The sequence below is a fragment of the Geospiza fortis genome, unplaced genomic scaffold (genome assembly GCF_000277835.1).
Source record: "Geospiza fortis unplaced genomic scaffold, GeoFor_1.0 scaffold98, whole genome shotgun sequence".
Lineage (NCBI taxonomy): Eukaryota > Metazoa > Chordata > Aves > Passeriformes > Thraupidae > Geospiza > Geospiza fortis.
In genome coordinates this window covers 7,796,890-7,817,536 of record NW_005054306.1, presented here as the reverse complement: position 1 = coordinate 7,817,536, position 20,647 = coordinate 7,796,890, and the positions used below count along the sequence as shown (strand labels likewise).

Genomic DNA, 20,647 nt, shown 5'->3' with positions numbered 1-20,647 from the left:
CATTCCTGAAACTCGTCACAGCTTTGCTCTCGCACTACATTTGGATTCATACATTGCTTTTTGTTTTCTATTTTTTCTCAAGTACAGTGATCAGAAGTCACAATTTCTCTGGATCTTGTATAGTACTTGGACTATTCCATTTATGGTTCAAATAGCGAATGATAAATTATTGAATAAATATAAGATGAAAGACCACATTACTCACATTCAGCAATTAACATAAAAGCCCTGGAATTAAAACAAAAATATGTTATTCCCAATACATGTAACTCTTTTCCAAGTATCTGCAGACTTTCAGAATCCTTTCTAAAAGGGAGGCCTGCAAATATCAGATCAAACTGATGTTTAGATGTTAGCATAGATAAGATGTATACTAACAAAGGTGTTTCAGATATTCTCATACAGAGCACAGTCTATTTGGGGTACTAATGTAAAGGTCATAAAACTGGAAATTATATTTATCCAATTGTTCAGAGCTTTCTTTTGCAATTGGTACCTTAAAAGGGGAACATCTTATTAATCTTGAAATATGCATGTCCAGTCACTTCGCCTTTCCATTAGAAGTAGTGGAATTAATTCAACCACTTCTCAGACTTGCTATGTAGATACAATAACTGTTTGAAGGAGAAGGCTAAATTTAAAATAAAAAATAATTCTCACTTATACAGATGGTAAAGTAGAAATTTTGGGAAGTTCAGATGAAAGTTTTTCTGATATATTCTGGTACTGTTAAATTAATCATAAGGTATTCATATACAGATTGATCTGAGAGCAAAATAAAAAATAATACTGCTTACTTAGAATTTTACTGCTGAGTAGAAATACACAGACTTATTTGTGCAAACTGTATGTGGATGATTAAATATATGAAAAGAGAGTAATGATCAGGGTGTGGCATTTTCAATGTGCCATATCATACAAAAATTTTAAAAATCAAACCAGGAAAAAGGGTAAATTTGGTGTAGCAGAAATCTTCTACTTTTAGGACAAGTTCATTTTTCTTAACAGACTACTTCTTCACACAAACTTTCCTTCACAAACTTTACTTCACAAAAACATGTAGACATGTTTTCTTGATGTGAAATTATAAAACTTTATTTGTTTTGCCACTTACAGTTATTTGTGTGCTGAGAATAATATTAACCTGGTACAATGAGTTTAGGAGTAACTATCAGGCACACACATTTAAAATCTGCCATTAATGAAATGACTGTTGCAGTGTTTGTCTGCTTCAATGGCTTGCATAAAGATTTTGGTAAGAGGCAAATATTCTAAATGAAGGTTCAGAGGTTCAAGTGACCCACTGGGAATCTGATGACATTAGAACAATTGTTGCCTTCGAGAAATGTCCTGAAAGATCACCCCTTCAACACATGTTCAGTATTACAGTGCAATTAATCTTTGTGGCTCAACAGTAAAACTTTATTCAAATTATTTCCAAGTAGTCTTCTTGTCTGTAACTGATTTCCAGAAGCAGATGTCAGTGCACACATACTGAGCCTTCCTTAAAGGGCCTTTGCACTCCTTGAAAGATAGAAATGGTTTTGTGAGTTAAGTGGTCATATTTAAATCCAGAAAGGCAAAATGTAAAGTTCTGGAGACAAAATATTCAGGTCATACACCACTCAATTTCCTTCAAGCAATTGAAAATCAAAAAGTAATTTAATTCAGTTCTCAAAGGAAACACAAGTGTCTGGGATATCTGATTAACTCATTTCCTCATCTGACACCTACCTCTTTACACCTTCAACCTTCCCACATCAAAGAAAGGTACTTGACATGTGCTAAGGCTCAGGATTGAAATGGAAAGAACCTGAACTTCTGAAGAAGGTTCACATATTCATATTCTCATACTATTCATAGGAGTTTCAGCTAGCTCAATCTCCACAGAAGAGAAGCCATCCCTTTCACTCATTTGATCATCCTTTCTTCAATGCAATCAGGTCAGATCAGCCTTTCTTTAGTCAAATGAGTTCTCTACTAGCTTTATTATTTGTTGGATTTTAAGGTAGACTTCTGTATTTAAAGTACATGTACTGCAGGTCCTACACAGGTAGCCTGATTAGCAGGTGAACACATGCATCATCTAGTTAGTTCAGATTTCTAGAGAATTTAAATGTTTTTATATCCCCCTCTCCAGGTTTAATGTGGATCGTGGCATAATAAAAAAGCCTGCAGAGGAATGTTGAAGTTGAGGTGAATACCTGTTTCCATTTGCCTTATTGCTGCGTTCAGTGAGACAATGACTGAACACTTGGAAAGAGAAATAACAGATTTGGAAAAAAAAGGCATTTTGGAAACAGAAATCAAGCTGCAGAAATTAAACTTTGTAATTTCTCTTAGAAAGAATAGGAGAGGAGCAGTGGAGGAGAGCAGTGACAGAGGAGAAACTGCAGATTTCTAGATTACTCAAAATAAACTTGTAAGAGTGTTATGTTCTGAACACTGCAAGACAGCAAGATAATTTTGCAGTCTTAAGCCATGATGCCAGTCTGAGTTTTCAAGAGTCAGACATGTGTGATGGCTTTACTTTGTCAGCCCCTTTGAATTGTGTTCATGTGTATTAAAAAATTATACAGGCCCACACATACGTATATTAATTATGTATTAATCAGAGTAATTCTGAATGGAAATTATATCCTCTTTTTAGAGGGGGAAGCGCAGAATACATTTTAGAGGAGAAAAGTTAAATTCCTGAGTGTAAACCAACAAGCATTGTAGCAAGCCTAAGAGTGTGTTTTGGAGCCTTTACAATTTACAAAAAACTCACCAACTCTGCAAAGTGTCTAGATACCTTTTCTTAATCAGAGCACCTTGGAAACTGAAAAGCATGAAGTAATATTTCTGTTAAGTAGCCCAGTGCTGGTTTGTTTATTTTTTCTGTAAAGGCATTTTACTGCAATTCAAAATCCATAAAATATAGGGAGCAACTTCTTCTCTCCTACGCAAACTGACATCCGAATGCTTAAACTGGAAAAGCACAAAACCTAGCTAAATGAAAAAAGCCTGCAAGCCTTTCAGAAGAAAATCCATCAGCTCCACCATGCATTGATTTATATTAAATATAGCTATAGTGTATGTTGGCAAATAGAAAATGAAAAAGTGACTCAGTAAAAGTAAGAGCAACCCAGAACATGTGAAAGTCAAACGCCTTTTTTATGTGCCCAAAATTTTGGGACACTGTTGGGTACCTTTTACTGCCAAAACACAGAAATTAAAAAAAAATAGTATTACATAAAAAGGCAAAAATTAAGAAATTTCACTTGACCGACTTTTTAGCTGAATGCCTTGAGTGTTGGGGTAAAATTGGAATTGCCTAAAAAAAGAACAAAAGCATGTGAGACTCAGATTCCTCATTTATGCTTGAATTTCAAAAGGCAGGGGAAGAGTGTGCTTTGAGTTTTGAGATAGATACTGGCTGGACCAAGTCTTTGTCATTGGTAAAAGATTCATCCATGCCAGCTTGGAAAGGGCTGTCACTGTAAAACGGATTCATCTTCCTTGTGAATACACATAATGATTACATTTTTTTTTATCAGCACATAATTAACTCGTTCTAGTGTTACCTTCTTTTTTGCAGTAAGCTGCATTTAGACTGAAGTAGGAAAACACTTGATAGGACATTTCGATCAATACTGATCTGTCTGAGATGGAGTGAGGGGAGGTAGTGGGACATGAGATCCAAGAGCACCTTTTGGGCAAATGCTGAATCATCTGCAAGGAATGATAAGTACTTAGATATGTGGATTTAGAGAAAGCCTTATAGCCCAACAGAAGAGGTGAAAAGTTGAGCAGGATGAGGATATTTTGTCAAAGTGAGGAAGAGAAAGAAATGCTTTGAATTCTTGTGCTGGCCTTCCCTACATCTTCTGTGTTTTGCTATTTGCAGCTGTTGTGCCTTAAAACTTGTATGTGCCTGTATATGTGTATATATATATGTGTGTATATATATATATATATATATATATATGTATGTATGTAAAAATAAACCTCTATAGAAATAAATTTATGTTTGTTTTAACAGAATGCTGAAATTTCCGTATTTGAAGTCAACATTCGTTTCGTCGGTGGACTACTTTCAGCTTACTATCTTTCAGGAGAAGAAGTAAGATGGTTTATCTGACGTATCATCATCTAGATAAGTCATTAAATTTAATTTTAGTAATTTTATTTATCCAAATTAAATAATTTCATTTATCCATTGTTTAAAACTTTGAAAATGGCTTGTACAATGGAGACCAGTCCAATAGGTCTTCTTGCTTCTGTTGCTGCTGCTTTCTACAAGTCCTAAAGCTATTGCTTTATTTAAGTGTTAAGTGATATTTCAGGTTTTTTCCTGAGTGGGAATCATACCCAGTACATCTTCTGGGCTTCATGCTAGAGTGTGTAATTATGGAGTTCCTACTCTGTGGTAGTGGTAGGTTTGCTGCATCACCTTCCTGCTTCCCGAATGGGTTTCAAGTGTACCCTTGAACTCGTTTAAACTCTTACTTTCTGTTTGCCTACCTGAACCTGAGCCTTCAACTCACATGGAAAAGACATGATAAGAAAGAAAAGGCAACTGTAAAGCTATTCATGTGAATGTCTCTAAAGCATTAATAACCCAATAATCTCTATCACCTGTCATGGTTTCTGGAGAGAATGAAGATGCAATTTCACCTTAGAACTTTGTCTAAATGCAATTAGTTGTATAATATTTTTGGAGAAGGCCAAAAGAGTCACAGGTACCATTTTAAATGACATGTATATTTTCAAGTTTTAACTTGGCAGTTGAAAACTCTTTTATCTTACTAGTTTCAATTCTTGTTTCTGTCTCTGGATTATAGTAGTATTTTGTTGCAGGATTACACAAGTTAGTACTCTTTAACCGTAAGTTGAATTTATCGTTCCTTAAATCCAAAGCAATTACTGGCAGAAACTCCATAAATCAAGGAAGTTAATTTTTTCATAAGTAAATTTCCCAAATACCAGTTGAACCTGTCACTTTAAATTACTTTAATACTTTCGCTGTGCATGATTATTTTTTGTTAAAATTTATCATTGTGTTAAAGCTGTTTTAGCAGGCACTGCTGGGTCATGTACCTGACAAAGCAGTTATAAGGAGGCAATCTTCCTCTGACACCTTTATGTCTTAACTAGACTTACCTGCTTATTTCACATGGACCTATGCTGAGTGTAGATGGTATGGAAAAGACATTCATGTCTTAAAATGCACAGGTTTTATTATTTGAATAGCCTTGTAATTTTGCAGGAGAAAAAATGCAGTCAGACACTTAACAGTAATGAAAAAAAAATTGAGATGTGCTTGGGAGCTAGTGTCAGGATCTTTGCTAGATATTATTTCACATATGTTTCTTCTCTTTTCACTGGAGATCTACTTGGGAAATAGGTGTGGGCTTTTCTAGCATAACCTACTGGTACACTTTAATTAACCAGTCCTGACAGAAGCAGAGGATTTTTCTTGGCAGATGAGCTGGTAGATGAATGCTCATGGGCCTTTACATCAAGTGGCAGTTTGTCTGCCAGGAAATGCCTTAATCCTTTGTCATCAGTGCTGGTGATTTCATGTGCATGTTGATGGTTTATGTCCTGTATTTGTTAGTGTGCAGTCTCACTTTCAATCAGTGTGTATAGTTTCTCCTAAATAACACCTAGTCATTGCTTCTCAGCTATTCCTTCACCCTCAGAGAGGCAGTTTTACCACCCCCTCTCCAGCTAGATTGAAAGCAGCACTCGTGTTCCAGTAAAACTCTTGTACAAATGAAATGAGGAGACGTCTGAAGCACAAGAAAGTGTTTCACACGATGGATAACTAAATGGAACTCTTTGCAGTAGATCAGTAATAAAGGATGCTAGTGCCCATTCTAAAATTGATGGACTCAGTAATGAAAGTAAAATGGCCTCTTACATACAGAGAAGAGGTGTATTATTAAGGAGGATGCCAAGCTCTTGCAGGCCAGGAAGGGCATCGTCCATGTTTGCCACTGGTTCTCACAGTCTCTGTTAGACATCTGCTGTCCAAGACAGAATGACATCCCTAAACAGTTGTTCTGGTGGCTTAGAGAGGGCAATTCAGCATGCTCTGGCTTCATCAGATTTGCGGAAACATCATGATTTGTCTCCTAAATCCCAAGATGCTGTGGCAATAGCCAACCTCTGCCAATGGAAAGAATGGGATACAGCAGGATGAGGTTCTCCTGTATTATGGAGGTCTCTTCTTCCCTGCTGCTGCTGAGAGGTGTGGAAAGGCCTGAGGGCCCCAGAGCCTGGTTGCCACCATAGACAAATATATCATTAGTAATCTGTTGGTCCATTACATTAGTGGGTGTTTTTAAAAAGGTAGCACAATCTATATGCACACTGATTGAAGGATTAAACTTCCTCTGTTAAAAGCTCAATTAATTCTTTATCAGATTAACTATTAAAAAATCTTATATTTGCTGTGCTCACTTACCAGTATTCTAATTAAAGAAAGCTATGTTTCGGTAGAAGGAGTGATGGAAATAATTATTGTTTGTGCTTCTGAATTACATTTCCATGGGTAATGATCCAAAGCTGCAACACATTGTATGTTCCATAATCATTTGTAAGTCTAACTAATCACGATTAAAGAATATGCTATCATACTTAGTAGTTCCTAAAACATCCTACTCACATAATAGTTCATTTAGATAAAGTCACCAATGTGAATCATTCTAAAAATGAAGAAATTGAATACTTTACCACTTGATAACTATATGTGCTGCTCACTTGCAAATAGAGCCATGAGAAGCTTTCTGTTAAACTTCCTACAATTTCTACCTTACTATAATTAATTTGAAATACCTTAAAGTGCTGGAAATGTCATATGCTTGCTTTTTTTTTTTCACTGTGGTATCTGTCTAAACCCAAGTCAAAAAGAGTTTCAGTCAAATATCAACTTCATTTGTAAAATAGCTACAAGTATCAGAAAACTTAATTTTAAGATGAATAACTGTTTAACTGCTGCTATTTTTTGTTGTTGTTGGTTATTTTTTGGTTTCTTTTGGGTTTTTAAGTCCCTAATAATAATATTGCATGTAAATGCTTTTCCTGGTTTTTTCTTCCATAAGCCATTGGCTGTAAAGAATTATTAAAAATAAGCCTGGCTCCTTAAAAGCACTGCTAGTATTGAATTTTTTTTTGTATGAAAGTATCTTTAGGAAACTGTAATATGATAGATTTATCCCACAGGACTGAGGCAGATTTTTTTTTTCAAACTTTCTTGATCATTTTCTTCAAATTAAACCTTGATTAAGTACCAGACATGTCTTAGAATCTTGGAAGATTCCTCCTTTAAGGAATTTTTTTGTTTTGAGATGAAAAATAAAATGTAAGGGAGAAATTTGGTTCACAACTGCCTTGCTGTACTTGCTAGTTTGATGTTAAATTCTGGCATACCAAGGGTCAGGAGTATTGCATGCAGCAAGGTCCTCTGTTCTACAGACCCAGGTATTTACACTTCCAAATGTAGTCATATAAGGAGATAATTTGTTAACTTTTAGAGGAGGACAACACTGAACCCTCTAACAGCAACTAAGATCTTTCTTGGAATTCATGGAGATTACAAACATTACTTCTGAGCACTGTAATTTTCCCTGCTGGGAATAGCTGTGATACTGGTGCTGAAAGTCATGGTAAATATATGGTCCTGCTCTTAGTCCAGTGAGGTTGGAATGTTCTCTAGGTCTTCTGATTTACTCATAACTGGCTCTAAAAGGCACTGCTAAAACTCAGTAATAAGAGCACTGTTCCACAGTCAGGGAATACATTGCATAGGCAGAAATAGAAGGAACTTTTAATTTGCTGTTTGTGTGAGCAGCAAAAAAGTTAATCCAAAACGCTCTGAAGTGAATAAGAAGGCCATGAGTTTCAGATTCAGCTGGTAATTTCCCAGATTCCTTTGAAGCTTTTCTGTTTTCTGAATGGGATAAGCAGCTTTTTTTTTTCCCAGAGTTAAAATATTTTGGATGCAGCAGCTGTTGCTGTTCTTCCTGTATAATATGCTCATATTGCCATTCTTCTCCAAGGCATGAAGCAGAAATGTAACAGATTTGTACTTTTTTTACTGTGGCGGATAACCTGTTTGAAGGAACACTAATTTCTTCTGATGGGGGAAGGAATAACAAGAACAAACCAGAACAAACAAATTACCTCCAAAAACTCCCAAACCAAAAAAAAAAATCAAAGGAAAAAACCCAAGTTCTTCATGATAGGTGTTGGACTTGGAGTTTCATGTGTTTCTCTCTACCAGCTGTTAATTCAAGGTTAAAAAAAATGGGAAAAAAGTCATGACATACTTAATTAGTTTATATCTTCATTTAGAGTTGGAGTTACAGTGCCACTGTTCAACCTCACTTGATGGTGTTGGCTTCCTGTCTGACTTCAGACAGACCTAATCATTGCCTACTGTAAACCACCATCCCTCAGTGATTGTCAGGCTATCTTAGTAATGAGAAGCAGGCATGAAATAATGATGCAGATACTATTGATCTCCAACTGCCTTTGCCAGGCTGACCACAGAAGATTGCTGATTTCATATAGTGCTGAGACATTCTGCAGAATTTAGCTGTAGCTATTCTCTCTGTCTTTACCTCTCTTGTAGAGGTGTCTCTTCAGAGAGAATATTTAAATTCCATTTATAAAAAGAAAATTCCATCATTTAGCAGTCTTGAATCATAGGAGAATTAAGTTTTTTTCACCTATACAAAGGTATTGGCCTTTTCTGCAAATTGTGATTGATTTCCAATGTATGTGCCTTGGGGATCTGAGCTCACCAAGTGTGAGCACTGACCGCATGTTTTATCTCCTGCTTCCTCTCACTTAACTTGACACTAGTTAACAAGAGAACTTTTCCTTTTATGTCCTGGAAGCTTGATTTCTAATGCTGTTTGAAACTCCAGGCATACTGTATCAGCTTGATCACTTCTCTGTGAATGCCACTTAACTCCTCCTTAATCACCTTCACAGACTGGCAGTAGAATTCCCTGTGTGGTACAGACTAGAAGACTTCAATTGCCTGTAGCTTTCTACAGCCCTGTTTTCAGATTTGGGTCCTGTTTCCCACCTACCATCCATCTGCTGCCACTTTTAAGCAATACATCAGTGTTTCAGTGGTGTCATGTTTTAGTTCCTGTAGAGCTCTTAAATGATCTTTATGCTCTCTTTCATTTTTATAGATTTATGATTTTTTAACTTGGTATTTCAATGAATTCTGGAGCCATTCAACTTGGAAGTGACCTCAAGCAATCTTCTAGTCCAGCCTCAATAGTGCAACAGTCCATTAGGCTTATTCATTGAAGGAATGAGGTTCTTGCATAGGAACATGCCTTGGCTCTTCAAGACCTAACACTGGGGCAAGTTTATCTTTTTATCAAGGCTTTGGTTCATGCACTATGCCCTTTTAAACAGACATTTCCTATTGTTTCTCCTGGCTCTCTAGCAGGCCTCATATTTCTCTTTTTCTTTTTCTTTTTTTTAACTTTACACATTTGTTCTTCAAAAATTAAATTTATCCTGTCTTAAGAGTTTTCGTTTAGCTTGTCAGTTTCTGTATTCCTTACTTGGACTCAATATAGTTTTACTTTTAATTACCTTCTTCACCTTCTTTACAAAGGAAGGTAAAAGTCATCTGAACCTTTTGATTTGAGAATTTTTGGACTCTGAACCTCACCTTTTGTTCTCCAAATCTTCTCTGAGCAATTTAACCTTGTGGCTGTTTCTTTCCGAGTTCATTTCAGCTGGTCATCTTGATTCTCTTTCCAAACTTAAACATTACCAAAGTGAACCTTTTTTTTAAAAGAATGTGTTGAATTGGGGCATGTGACCCCTGTTGACAGTAATATGTCAAACTAAGTTAAGAGCTACTTTTTCTCCTATAGACTCTGAATTTCTGCAGAAAGCTGTCATTGCACTGTGTAAAATCAAGGTTTATATCAGCTCAGATGTAGCACTTAACATCCTACTCAGGGACAGAGAAGGATTTAAAATCTCCTCTGTTTTCCACAATCACAGTCTGTAATCTCCATTATTATTTCAGCCTCTTCTCCACCTTTAATAAATCTAATGCTGTTCACTTTCTGTGCTACCTGCATCAAAATGTACTAAAGAATCCTTATGGATTCACATTCTGGAGATAACCTTGGCTCCTAAGATTTTCTTTTATGCAGACTGCTCTGCCATTGCAAGCAGACTGCCCTTCAGTCTTCCATTTCTGTCTCTTAAGTTCCTGCAGTGCAATTACACTGTCACTGTTGATGAAACCCATCTCTCTCAAATAGGTTCCCTTTACTCCAAAAGTTTTCTCATTCCTAGCACTTCTGTCCCCTCTCTCCCAGTGCTACTTGCTCAGCCGCTCTGTGCCACTGTGCTGCTCAAGCTGACCCCACACTTAATTCTGAAGAAAATTGGAAGAATGGTAAACAGAGTTGTGGATTTCCAGTCTTGCACTTAATTAAGATGCTGCTGCTAGATTTTCCTTCTCTTCCCACTCTGCTGTGTGGTTACTGATACCACCCACGTGTACATTGGCAGGGAACTGCTTCTGGGGTCTGGGTACCTGATGGAGACTCTGCCCCTGTACATAATCAGGCACCACCACCAGGCACACCATCAGCTGCCATCACCAACAGGTTCTGTGCCTCAGAATGAGGGCCCTCAGGCCACTCTGCTAATGTAAAGTGGGAATAGTGGCAATTTGCATTAATTCAGTGAATTGCTGTCTGCTGGAGTCCAGCAGTGGGTATGTTTTCTTTTGTTTGTCATCATTTTGTTTGTCTATCAGTGTGAATACCCACAGCAGGGGACTGAGAAGCTGTGGTGACAGCCTGCTGCAGCTGCTACAACTAAGCCTGCTATGAAACCAGGAATCAAAGCCCTGATTTTGATCTGAGAAACATCAGTTTAGAACTCCATCCTGTACAAAACTTATGTTCTTCACTTTTAGTGGCTTCCCACTTGCCTAGCAGAAAAGGGGTTTTTTGGGAAGTTTTCTCCAAACAATAAAAAAATTTGCTTTGTTCCATGGTAAACCTATTTGGCATGTTTTTGCATTCATATGTTGACTTTGGAAATAAGAAAAAAGTTCACTGCTCATTACATTAATTTTAACTAAAATCTCTGCTCACCTCCACACTACTGTAGGCTGATGGTAAATTGCTAGAAAGGAGAATGGATTATAATGAGGCCTAAGAAATACTGGATTGTGATTGTAACAGCTGGTATATTTGACACAAGCTCATGAGCTATGTTATTAAGTAGAATTCAAGCAGCAGAGAGAGAGCTATTTGTTTCTTCTGGGGATTTGGCTTTCAACTTGCTCCTGCAGTTTCACTTCATTCTGGTTCTACAGAACAGTTGGAAAGAGAATGTCTGTCAGAAATAGTAGTGTGAGTGCTTTCCCTTTGAGCAGCAGCTCTAGATAGACTCTAAAGAAGAATTCTTTGCATGTGGGTTGATATACTGTACAGAAGAAATTACATGCTATTAGCAGCCTGTCCAGAATCACCAGGCACCTGCAAAGAAGTTGTTTCCAAGATATTTCTCTCTTTCATTTATCTCAGTTTCCAGTTCTGTCACTTAGCAGCACAAAATGAAGCTTCATAATAAAGAAGAGTAAAAGAAAGGTAAAAACATGCTGCCTGAAGAGGTGGTGGAGTTGCTGTGCAGATTTAATAGAAAATGTACAACATATGGTTAGATACAGGGTTCAGTGGAGCCATTTGCAAGCAGCATTTAGATTGTTGCAAATATACTAGTCATATCTAAATAACAATACTTATGTATAAGAGTACAGTGAAGAATTTTAATTCTTTCTGCAAATGAAAGCAACAAAAAAATCTCAGCGCTGACAGTGGGAATAGATCAGCATGAATTATGCTGCTTAAATTCCGAGCTATGTGAAATATTTGGGAAGTATATTCTCTCTGTGGATGTGGTATAAACGTTCAGTAATAATAAATGTTATTGAATCATTGTACTGATTTTTTACCCTAAAAAAAAGTACATATGGAAATATTATTTTACTCTGTGTGTGGAGTGACTCTTCATTTCTTCATCTAAATATTTCACAATGTATAACTGCTGTATGGGAGATTCCACTTCGTGCTTTGTCTCTGTAGACTGAGGTTATTTTTCATTAAGTTGGGAGTTAAGTAGGTGATAACATCCTTCTCTTACTAGCTTAAAGCATAAACCAGCCAGTAGAAGATTACCACATTTTTGATTCTGTTGGCAGCTCTGAAGACATTCCATCAGATTCCCAAAGCTGACTTTAGCAAAGAATCTTTCTATGTTCATATATCTCTTTTCAAAAATTTAAATTACTTATAGTAAAAAATATGTAGGCATATTCTTAATATTATAAATACAATTTGAGTGAACAGAAATGCATGATGCAATTTGGGAAGCTTCTTATCCAATTAGCTCTTTAAAAGATCAGATTAGAAATTCATTACAAAACACCACTTTGTGCCACCCACCAATTCTGCTGCTTCAAGCTAACTGAAGATCATTGAGAAGATTGAATGCCTGAAATCAGAAACAGACAGACATCATTGCTGCTCCTGCATGCTCTTCATATCTCCAGCAATAGGTAGAGATAATGGCATCCTTGCTGCAGGAGAAACAGATACTCTTTTAAAAGTCTCCTTTGCACTTGCAACACATCTTGCTCAGCAGATCAAACATGAGACAGATACAAACAAGGTTCATTTGCTTTAAGTTAGCACCAACTCTTGGGATCAATTTATGGTGAGGGCTGATTGTCCTGTGGATTTTTTGGCAGGATCAATTGTTTATTTTCAGGCAACAGAAATCTGAAAGATTTGTAAGATGAGTAGGGAGCTTTCTCCCACACCTTTCAAAAACTGCAGGAAGCCACAGGCTTTGTTTGCCATTTGTAAAAATGCAACAGTTGAATAATGTTGATAAATGTTTTGGTTGATAAATGAGTCCAGTTGCTGTATCATCTGTGTCAAAAGCTTGCCTCTGCCATACTCAGACTGTGTTTGCACCCTATGTGCAAATGATTGAGAAGGAATTTGGAAAAGATGTGCACATTAAAAATCCTGTGTCACTTCCAGCATGATAGATGCCAATGGGGTTTTGTGGTTTTGGCAGGTGATTGCCCCTAAACAGAGCTGTCGTGAAACATTTGAAAAACAAATCTTTGTTTTCCTCCAATCAGTAAATGTAAGGGTTCATTTTGCCCAGGGCTAAGTGCACAGAATTGGGCAAACTGCAAACTTTTCTTAAGCCAGAAACTGAGAAGAGGGTGAACATGAAGATTTGAAAGCTGAAAAGGAGGAGTGGTATGTAGTGCCAGTGTCTCATACAAATCTTGCTTGGTTTCCTCAAGAAAAAAAATAATTTAGGATGTAGTTAAACAGCAGATTCAGTTGCTTAGCTCACTGTTTACATTGCAAGTCTTTTGTCAACTCGTATGCAAGCTTCTGTACTCCCATAGGTGTTAGCTGGCCAGCCCTCTGACTGTTTAATTTCCTAGTAAAGCAAAAGATACAAGAGAGGTCAGGAGGTGGTAAAATATTCTAAGAATTTGGATTTTGTTTTATGTGTTTAGCTCTGATATTCTTTACTCAACACCTTTAATTGCGGAGATTAACCCACCCAACCCTGATGAACTCCTTCAAATAGTAGCTAATTAAAACTGTGCAGTATGAGGGGACTCTTGTCATTCAGCTACATGAAGGCTCAAGAGCTTGTTTTAACATCCAAGTCTTATGTAAACTGACATAACTCTAAAGCAAACAAGGAAGATCACTCCAGCAGCAGTGTTTCTGGAGTAGAGTCAACCTTCAATTAACAGAGAGCTGTCTTCTTTCTGGCATAAAGGGCCAGTTCTGTTGTTTCTGATTTTTCAAATGCATTGAACTACCAAAAATACTCTGTAACTAGTTCATCTGAAGAACTAGATGTGTCCCGTTTGTTTCTTTTCCTCAGTCTTTAGGCAATCATCTGCTTTTGCAGGCTAAGCAAAATAACCGTACTAGTTGGTTTTGGAAGCTGGTTCAGTCCTGTTACTGCTTTAAAGTTTTGTTGTCCCTTGGGGGCCAAGTTGTCCTTAATTTTTGCATGCATGACTAGATGATTTTACAGTCCAATAGATCCTAAGGATCATCATGGGAAAAGGATATGCTATGAATTTCACTTCCTTCCATTGTAGTTTAAAAACTTGGTTTTTGTTGTTTTCTTCAAACTAACAGCTGCAGAACAAAGTCAGCATCTTAGAATGCTGTTTTTCTTAAAGCATGCTATTTTCCCCAACTTGCTCTTAAAAACACTATTCATAGTATACAGACAATTTCAATCTTTTTCCTTTTATCATGCAAAACTAGTGAATAACTGAAACCTTCTCATCAGCATTTGCTGCTTGCAGGGTATCTCTTACAAACATGCTTCAGTCTGTGCTCAGCCTTTTCTTTCCAGAGTTGCTTTTATTTCCATTTATATTCTAGAGGGAAGAATAAATAATCTTCCTGATTCCAGGCAAGATTTACAACTGCTGTAATGCTTTGGGCCATCATTGCCACACTGCTGCAGGAAACTACAGTGGTGGTTCTCAGCACGCCTGAGCAGAATTAGTTCAATGTTAAATGCCATCAGCTTTTCTAATTTGCTTGAAGGATCTGTCTTAAGTTAATATGGTTATTAACTGACCCAAGGTCAAAAGTAAAGATTTACTGAGATAACGAGGAGGACTTACTCAGCCATATTTTTTTTCTTGATAGACTGTGACAGTTGTTAACAGAATTAATGAGTGAGTGAAGCTGGTGACTAAGATGCCCTTTTTCGAAATTATACTTTGAAGACTTTTTTTCTATCTAGTTCTGCTTGAAATTGCACTTAAGGTACTCTAATGTTTTAACTTACATGCTATTAAATATAGAAATAATTTAGTGAAGCCTGAAAGGCCTTCTCTCTAGAAGTGGTTATGTGTAGTGTTCAGTTAAAAGAATAAAATAAAGCACTACAGCCTTGTAACGAATTCTGTTAAAAATTGAGAGAGTTTACATGGTTGTCATGCCTTTTTTTCTTTTTTCCTTTTGCTTCAAGTGAGGGCATGGAAAGCAATGTCCACATGCTAATACACAGACTTGAAGTCTTTATTAATACTTCCAACCATTGTTTCCTTCAAATATGTTCTGCATTCAAAAATAGTGTTAATCTTTAGAGAGTACAGTTTATGGCTGTTTAATTACCGGAATGGTAATTTGAGGTTTAGCTCAAAAAAATTAAAAAGGTTTTAACTGCAGGAAATTCACAGAAGCAATTGAATTGCTCATAAATTTGATGTGCTGGCAGCCCTGCTGCTCAGTCAGAGGACTTGTTTCTGAGTCTTTAAGAATTGGAAATTCTTATATTTTAGTCAATTTAGTTTTATGACTTGTCCAGTAAGAGAAATAGTCTTACAGTAAACAGAAAGGAATTGAATTAGTCTGCCTGATGATTTAACTTACAACGTAAAACGAGCTTCTTAAATCAGTTCTTCTCTCTTGAAGCCTCCTGTTTGGCTTACATGCAAAGAACTACAAGAGTTCACATCTCTTATATTTAATTTAAGGAAAATATACAAGTACTTTATTCAGGCTCATTTTGATCCTGTCCATTATTCATCAGACAATTCAATGACTATTGTCTGTCAGAGAAATCTCAGTAATAAGAAAGAAAGCACTGAGTTAGGAAACCATCATCTTTTTGTCCTGCTGTATAGAGGAAGGTTTTTATTGTTACATTACTTACATAAAAAGCCATCTAGATGGTGTGTCAGAAGTGTTATGGGGAAAGGAACCTGCAGAGTATGCTAAATTTTAACCTGTTCCTCCCCTTGAAAAATAACTTAAGAATGCATCAATGCAACTCTTGGTGTTACCAAACTCACCTGTCACAGGGTCAGGCTCAGCTGTTCACGTGGTTGCAAATCCAAGCTATAAATGTGTAAATTTAAATTTGTGAATTTGCATACCCAAATGGCACATTCTCAATCCCATTGTTTTTAATGAAATTGACCAAAACAAATTTATTTGTAATCTGAGCATCCACTGAAACCTGAGGACTGAAACAGCTAAAACAGTTGATTTATGTCCCATATATCTATACAAGTGAGATATAAATAGTCTGTAGCTGCTGGTGCTAGAGAAACTCAGTGAGAGAGTTTTGTGATTCAGTGGCTTATTCATAAGTGATCCATGCTGTAGATCTAACAGAGGGACTGTTGGCACTGTCTTTGTACTTGTGATCATTCTACTTTTTTCCAGTATCTGTGATCACAAAAACTGGAAATTCTTGTGTTGACTTCAATCCTAGTATAAGGATTAAAAGAAGCACTTCACTGTTTAAACATGGGGCAGCCATAATATACAACACTAATTTCCATTGAATACTCATTATATTTTATATGTGTTTAAAGAATGTAAGAGACACTCTAAAATAGTAGTGTTTAATTTAATTTATTCTACTTGTATCCATGAACACGTCAAATTAATGGGCAGTGGAATGTGGAATTGTGTATGCATGAAGAAAAGCTTAGGGTCTCTGGCAAAGGACATTAGAGTAATGCAAATTAACTCCTTAGGCTTTTTGTGTTTAGTCAAGACTGTGTAAAGCCTGGAACTCCATAATTCTGTGCCTAAAATCATGGCTTGTTTCTAAAACTTCAGTATTCAAACTTGTCAGTTTGAGTTCTCATCATACTTTGTTCCTTGTGCTAATCCTTTCACAGCCTGCATTACATGTAGTTCACTAGCTATTAGTTGTCCTTATTGTTGCTATCATTACAAGTTTATTGCTTGCTTCATTTGAAATCAAACAATTAACAAGACAAGACCCTTGATAAATACCTTGTTGCACTGTCTACTGAAGATACAGCTTGTCACTTAGGCCTGTACTATGACCCTGCCCTGTCCATGTCCTAATGCCAAAATATAACATCTATATTAAACATCAAGCAGAAACTGAAACCCAAGAGGTTCCCTTTGAACATCAGGAAACACATTTTTACTGTAAAGATGACTGGGCACTGCAGTGATTTGCAGTGATTGCCCAGTGAGATTGAGGAGCCCTTGTCCTTGGAGATATTCCAAAGCTATCTGTACACATTGATGTTCCTGGGCAGCAGGCTCTGGGTGGCCCTGCTTGAGCAGCACAGCTGGACCAGATGACCTTCAGAACTCCTTCCACACAGGTCTCCTCCAATCTCAAGCATCCTCCTGTGAAATTTCACTCACAGCTTCATAAAAGCACAGCCCTTGGCCATCTGGAGCATTTTGCATGAAAACAGCAGGGAAAAGGAAAACTTTTCTTCCTTAGTGCTGCTGCACTGCTGCTGCAGACCCAGCACAATTGCTGTAGAGCAATGGGAGTAACTCCAGAAAGAACAAACCCTGAGCTGGCTGGAGAACTCCTACTCTGTGCTACCTCCTCTGAGGACACCATCAGTGTACATTTTAGCCATTTGAGGACCACCCTCTGTATGATACAAGTAACTGATATAAAATACTTGTGATGGTGTCAGATCAAGACTATGTAGTGATTGAGGAAGATCATCTTTTTGAGGGCAAACAGAGCAAAAAGACGGAATAGTTGCTTGTTCCATTTGTTCAGTGGGCTACTCAGGTTTGCTAGTGGTCAGTTCAAGGGAGATGGCAGAATATAGGAAACCCTGAGTTTTGGTCCCTTTTATCCAAGGATCTTTTTGATTCAAACTGATGAGAGTAATTTCATTAAGCTGTTGTTCTGGTGTTGGAGTAAAATATTAAAGTGAGTGAATGAAGTAAGGAAAAAAATTAATGGTAGAAGGAATAAAGGAGGCACCCTTGGTACCCTGTTCACATTGTCATATACTTGTGTAATTGATAACCATCACTTAAAACTCTTGCCATTAGTGCCTGGAAGAAAGTTGCAAGTATCACATAACATTGGCTGAAACAAACAGTTCCCTATTTGCTGCAGAGTTACCATTAAAAATAAAACAGAACTCCCTTTATGTACAGAGTGATTTTAGCCTTTTCTGTGCCTGCCACCATGGTCTAGGACTGTCATTTAGAGTGAAGGCATCACTCTAAATCACCTAATGGTATTGGAATTAAAATATACAGTCAAATTTACAAGCCTAGGAATGAATCTTCTGAAAGCCCTTTATGCTGCATTGAGGATGTAGTTATTGATTCCCCAGGCAGTTTATTAGGCTCCTCCACCCCACCCCCTGCTTTCACACAGATGGTGCTGCAAATCACCCCTCAATGGTCACCTGCTTGAAAGGAAAGTTTCATATGCAAAGTGCTGTTCTTTGTTTAGTCATGATAGCTTGCAAGATATAAAATGAGGCAGCTATTTAAATTTGTTGTTACAGCACTTGAGCTGGGTACACAAGATTAAATAAAAAGAAAATTAGGAAGCAGATGCTTGTGGCTTAACAGAAGAATTGAGCTAAAAGATACTCTTTGTTACTGCTGGATATGAGTAATTTTACTAAGGCAGCTGTTTCCTTAATCAGGAAAAACACCAACCTCTTAAGATGACATCCAGATGTTTTCTGTATCGCTTCACAATATAATGAGTTTCCATTTTATATGCCATATTTTTAATTTCAGTCACATTCACTTATATCCAATATACTTTCAAATGCATATATCATCTTCCTGAACTGTAGAAGACCTCACTACTAAATTCATGAGATATTCTGTACTCTTGGCATCCTTGCCTGATGTTAGTCTATGAGTTGCTTCCAGGGCTGACAGTGCCTTTCACCAGCATGCAAACATATGAATGTTGGACTTCCACTGGTTGGAGGGGGCTTATTTTGTTGGGGACAGAGGAGCCTTGGGAGGGAGTTTTTTAGTGCTACTGTCTCTTCATACTTCAGTTGTACAGTTGTATGGTGTCTCTTAAGTGGTGCCTGTTGGTCAAAGCAGAATATAACATAGTGTTAATTCATATGGGTTAAGATCCTGTTCCTCTTATGTGGATATTGTGTAAAAACAGAGATTTAAAACTTCCACTAGCTCTTAGATGGGGGCTCAATCTTCCATCATGGCTGCTGACATTTTTAATGCCTGCTAGCTTGCCATCTGTCCTTGCTTGAAACAAATGCTTTGTTCGACTGGAGATGTGCAGTTCCAGGCTTTCTATTGCTGATAGGACACAAAGCTGGCACCCCAAATCTTTGACACTGATTCGCTGACACTGAGCTGTTTCATCATTTATGTATTTGGCGTGGTGTGGTACTTCAGTCTTAAGATTTGAGCACAGTTTTTGGAGGTGTGAGCCTCGTTTACCTGTACTTGGAGCCTTGGGAGCCACTTGCCAGCTCTCGGTTAATCCGTACGCGTGCAGTAAATCCAACTCGTTACTCTTTGTGCATGCTGCTTATCGCACCTCTTGAAAAATTAAAGCTGCCCTGAGTCTGGGGTGAGGAATTCTCAAAGGCTTTTGTGAGTAACAAATTCCTTTTGTTATTACAGGCAATCATTGCAGTTTGTTTACTGCATTCATCACCGCCTTTTCTTGAATTATTGCAGCAGGGATATTATTAAATGGCTGGTTCATAAGCTCTCCAGTGCTAATGGGTTGTAGCTAAGCTTCTAATTGTTCAAGTATACATAAGCTTTAAAAAAAACTTAGCTTTTTGACGTTACTAGATAAATGAACAGTTGCTTTTTCTCCTGTGGTCTAGAAGTTCTTCCTCCTAAATAGTTCTTGGAGTTTGTCTGTGTAAGCAATCCTAAATACACATGAATAGCACAAAAGAAAATAACCAAATATAACAGGAAAAAAGGCTTCCTCTGGGGTTCCTGTGGTTGAGATGACCCCCAAGTTATTAGAAAGTCTTTTTTTTCCCAGCCCTATGACCAAAGAAGAAGTCAAGATTCATTGGTTCTGCTTTTCAAGGTTGTTTATTTTTCTTATCTATTACATTCTTTCTCTGATCTGCTGAGATCTGTCCATCAGGTCGGGCTGTGGCACAGTGACTGCCCTTGGGGTGGTGTTAACTTTTTATACTAAAAACTACGTGTACTTTATTTACAATAATTTTCCAATACCTATCACCTATGTTAGACAGTCTGTCTCTACTCTAAACCAATCAAAAAGTGTCACCATCCCAGAAGAAGATGGAGGGCAAGAAGAAGGAGAAGAAGGACAGGACACACCCAGATTCCTCCATCTTGCCTCTTGAACCCCCATTCTAAAACCCAAAAATTCTACTTTTTCACCCTGTGACAAATTAACTATCATTCTACTCAAACTCCTGTGGCTTGTAAATCTTCACACAAAGTTTGTCATTTTTTCCATGGACTAAAATCGAAGGCACAGGTGTTTTTGACTCCATGCCAAGGTCTCTGAGCCCTTTGCCAGGGTATCACCCAGGGCAGCCAGAGGAAAGTCCTGGGTCCCGACATCTTCCTTTATGATTTTTTGAATTCTGCAGTTATCTAGCAATTACTGTCTTCATTTTTAAGTTTTAATGTACAAGTGAGGTATGGAAAACTTACTGTAAATTACATTATTTCTTTGATTTGTGCCTTGCACTCTTTTTTGACAGTTTGTACCATTTAATTCTGGCCTTCCTAAAATAAGATTTTCAGTCACAGTATATCTACATAGAAATTCTTAG

At 37.3% G+C, this 20,647-nt stretch overlaps 1 protein-coding gene across 1 annotated transcript in view; it reads left to right on the top strand.

The window, feature by feature from the left end:
• The window catches only part of MAN1A1 (mannosidase alpha class 1A member 1), a 106,595-nt gene that overhangs the window by 21,257 nt on the left and 64,691 nt on the right, over positions 1–20,647 (top strand). The window contains exon 4 of the mRNA XM_014312053.2: positions 4,025–4,105. Coding sequence (XP_014167528.1) covers positions 4,025–4,105 — 81 coding nt within the window. The remainder of the gene's footprint in view (positions 1–4,024; positions 4,106–20,647) is intronic.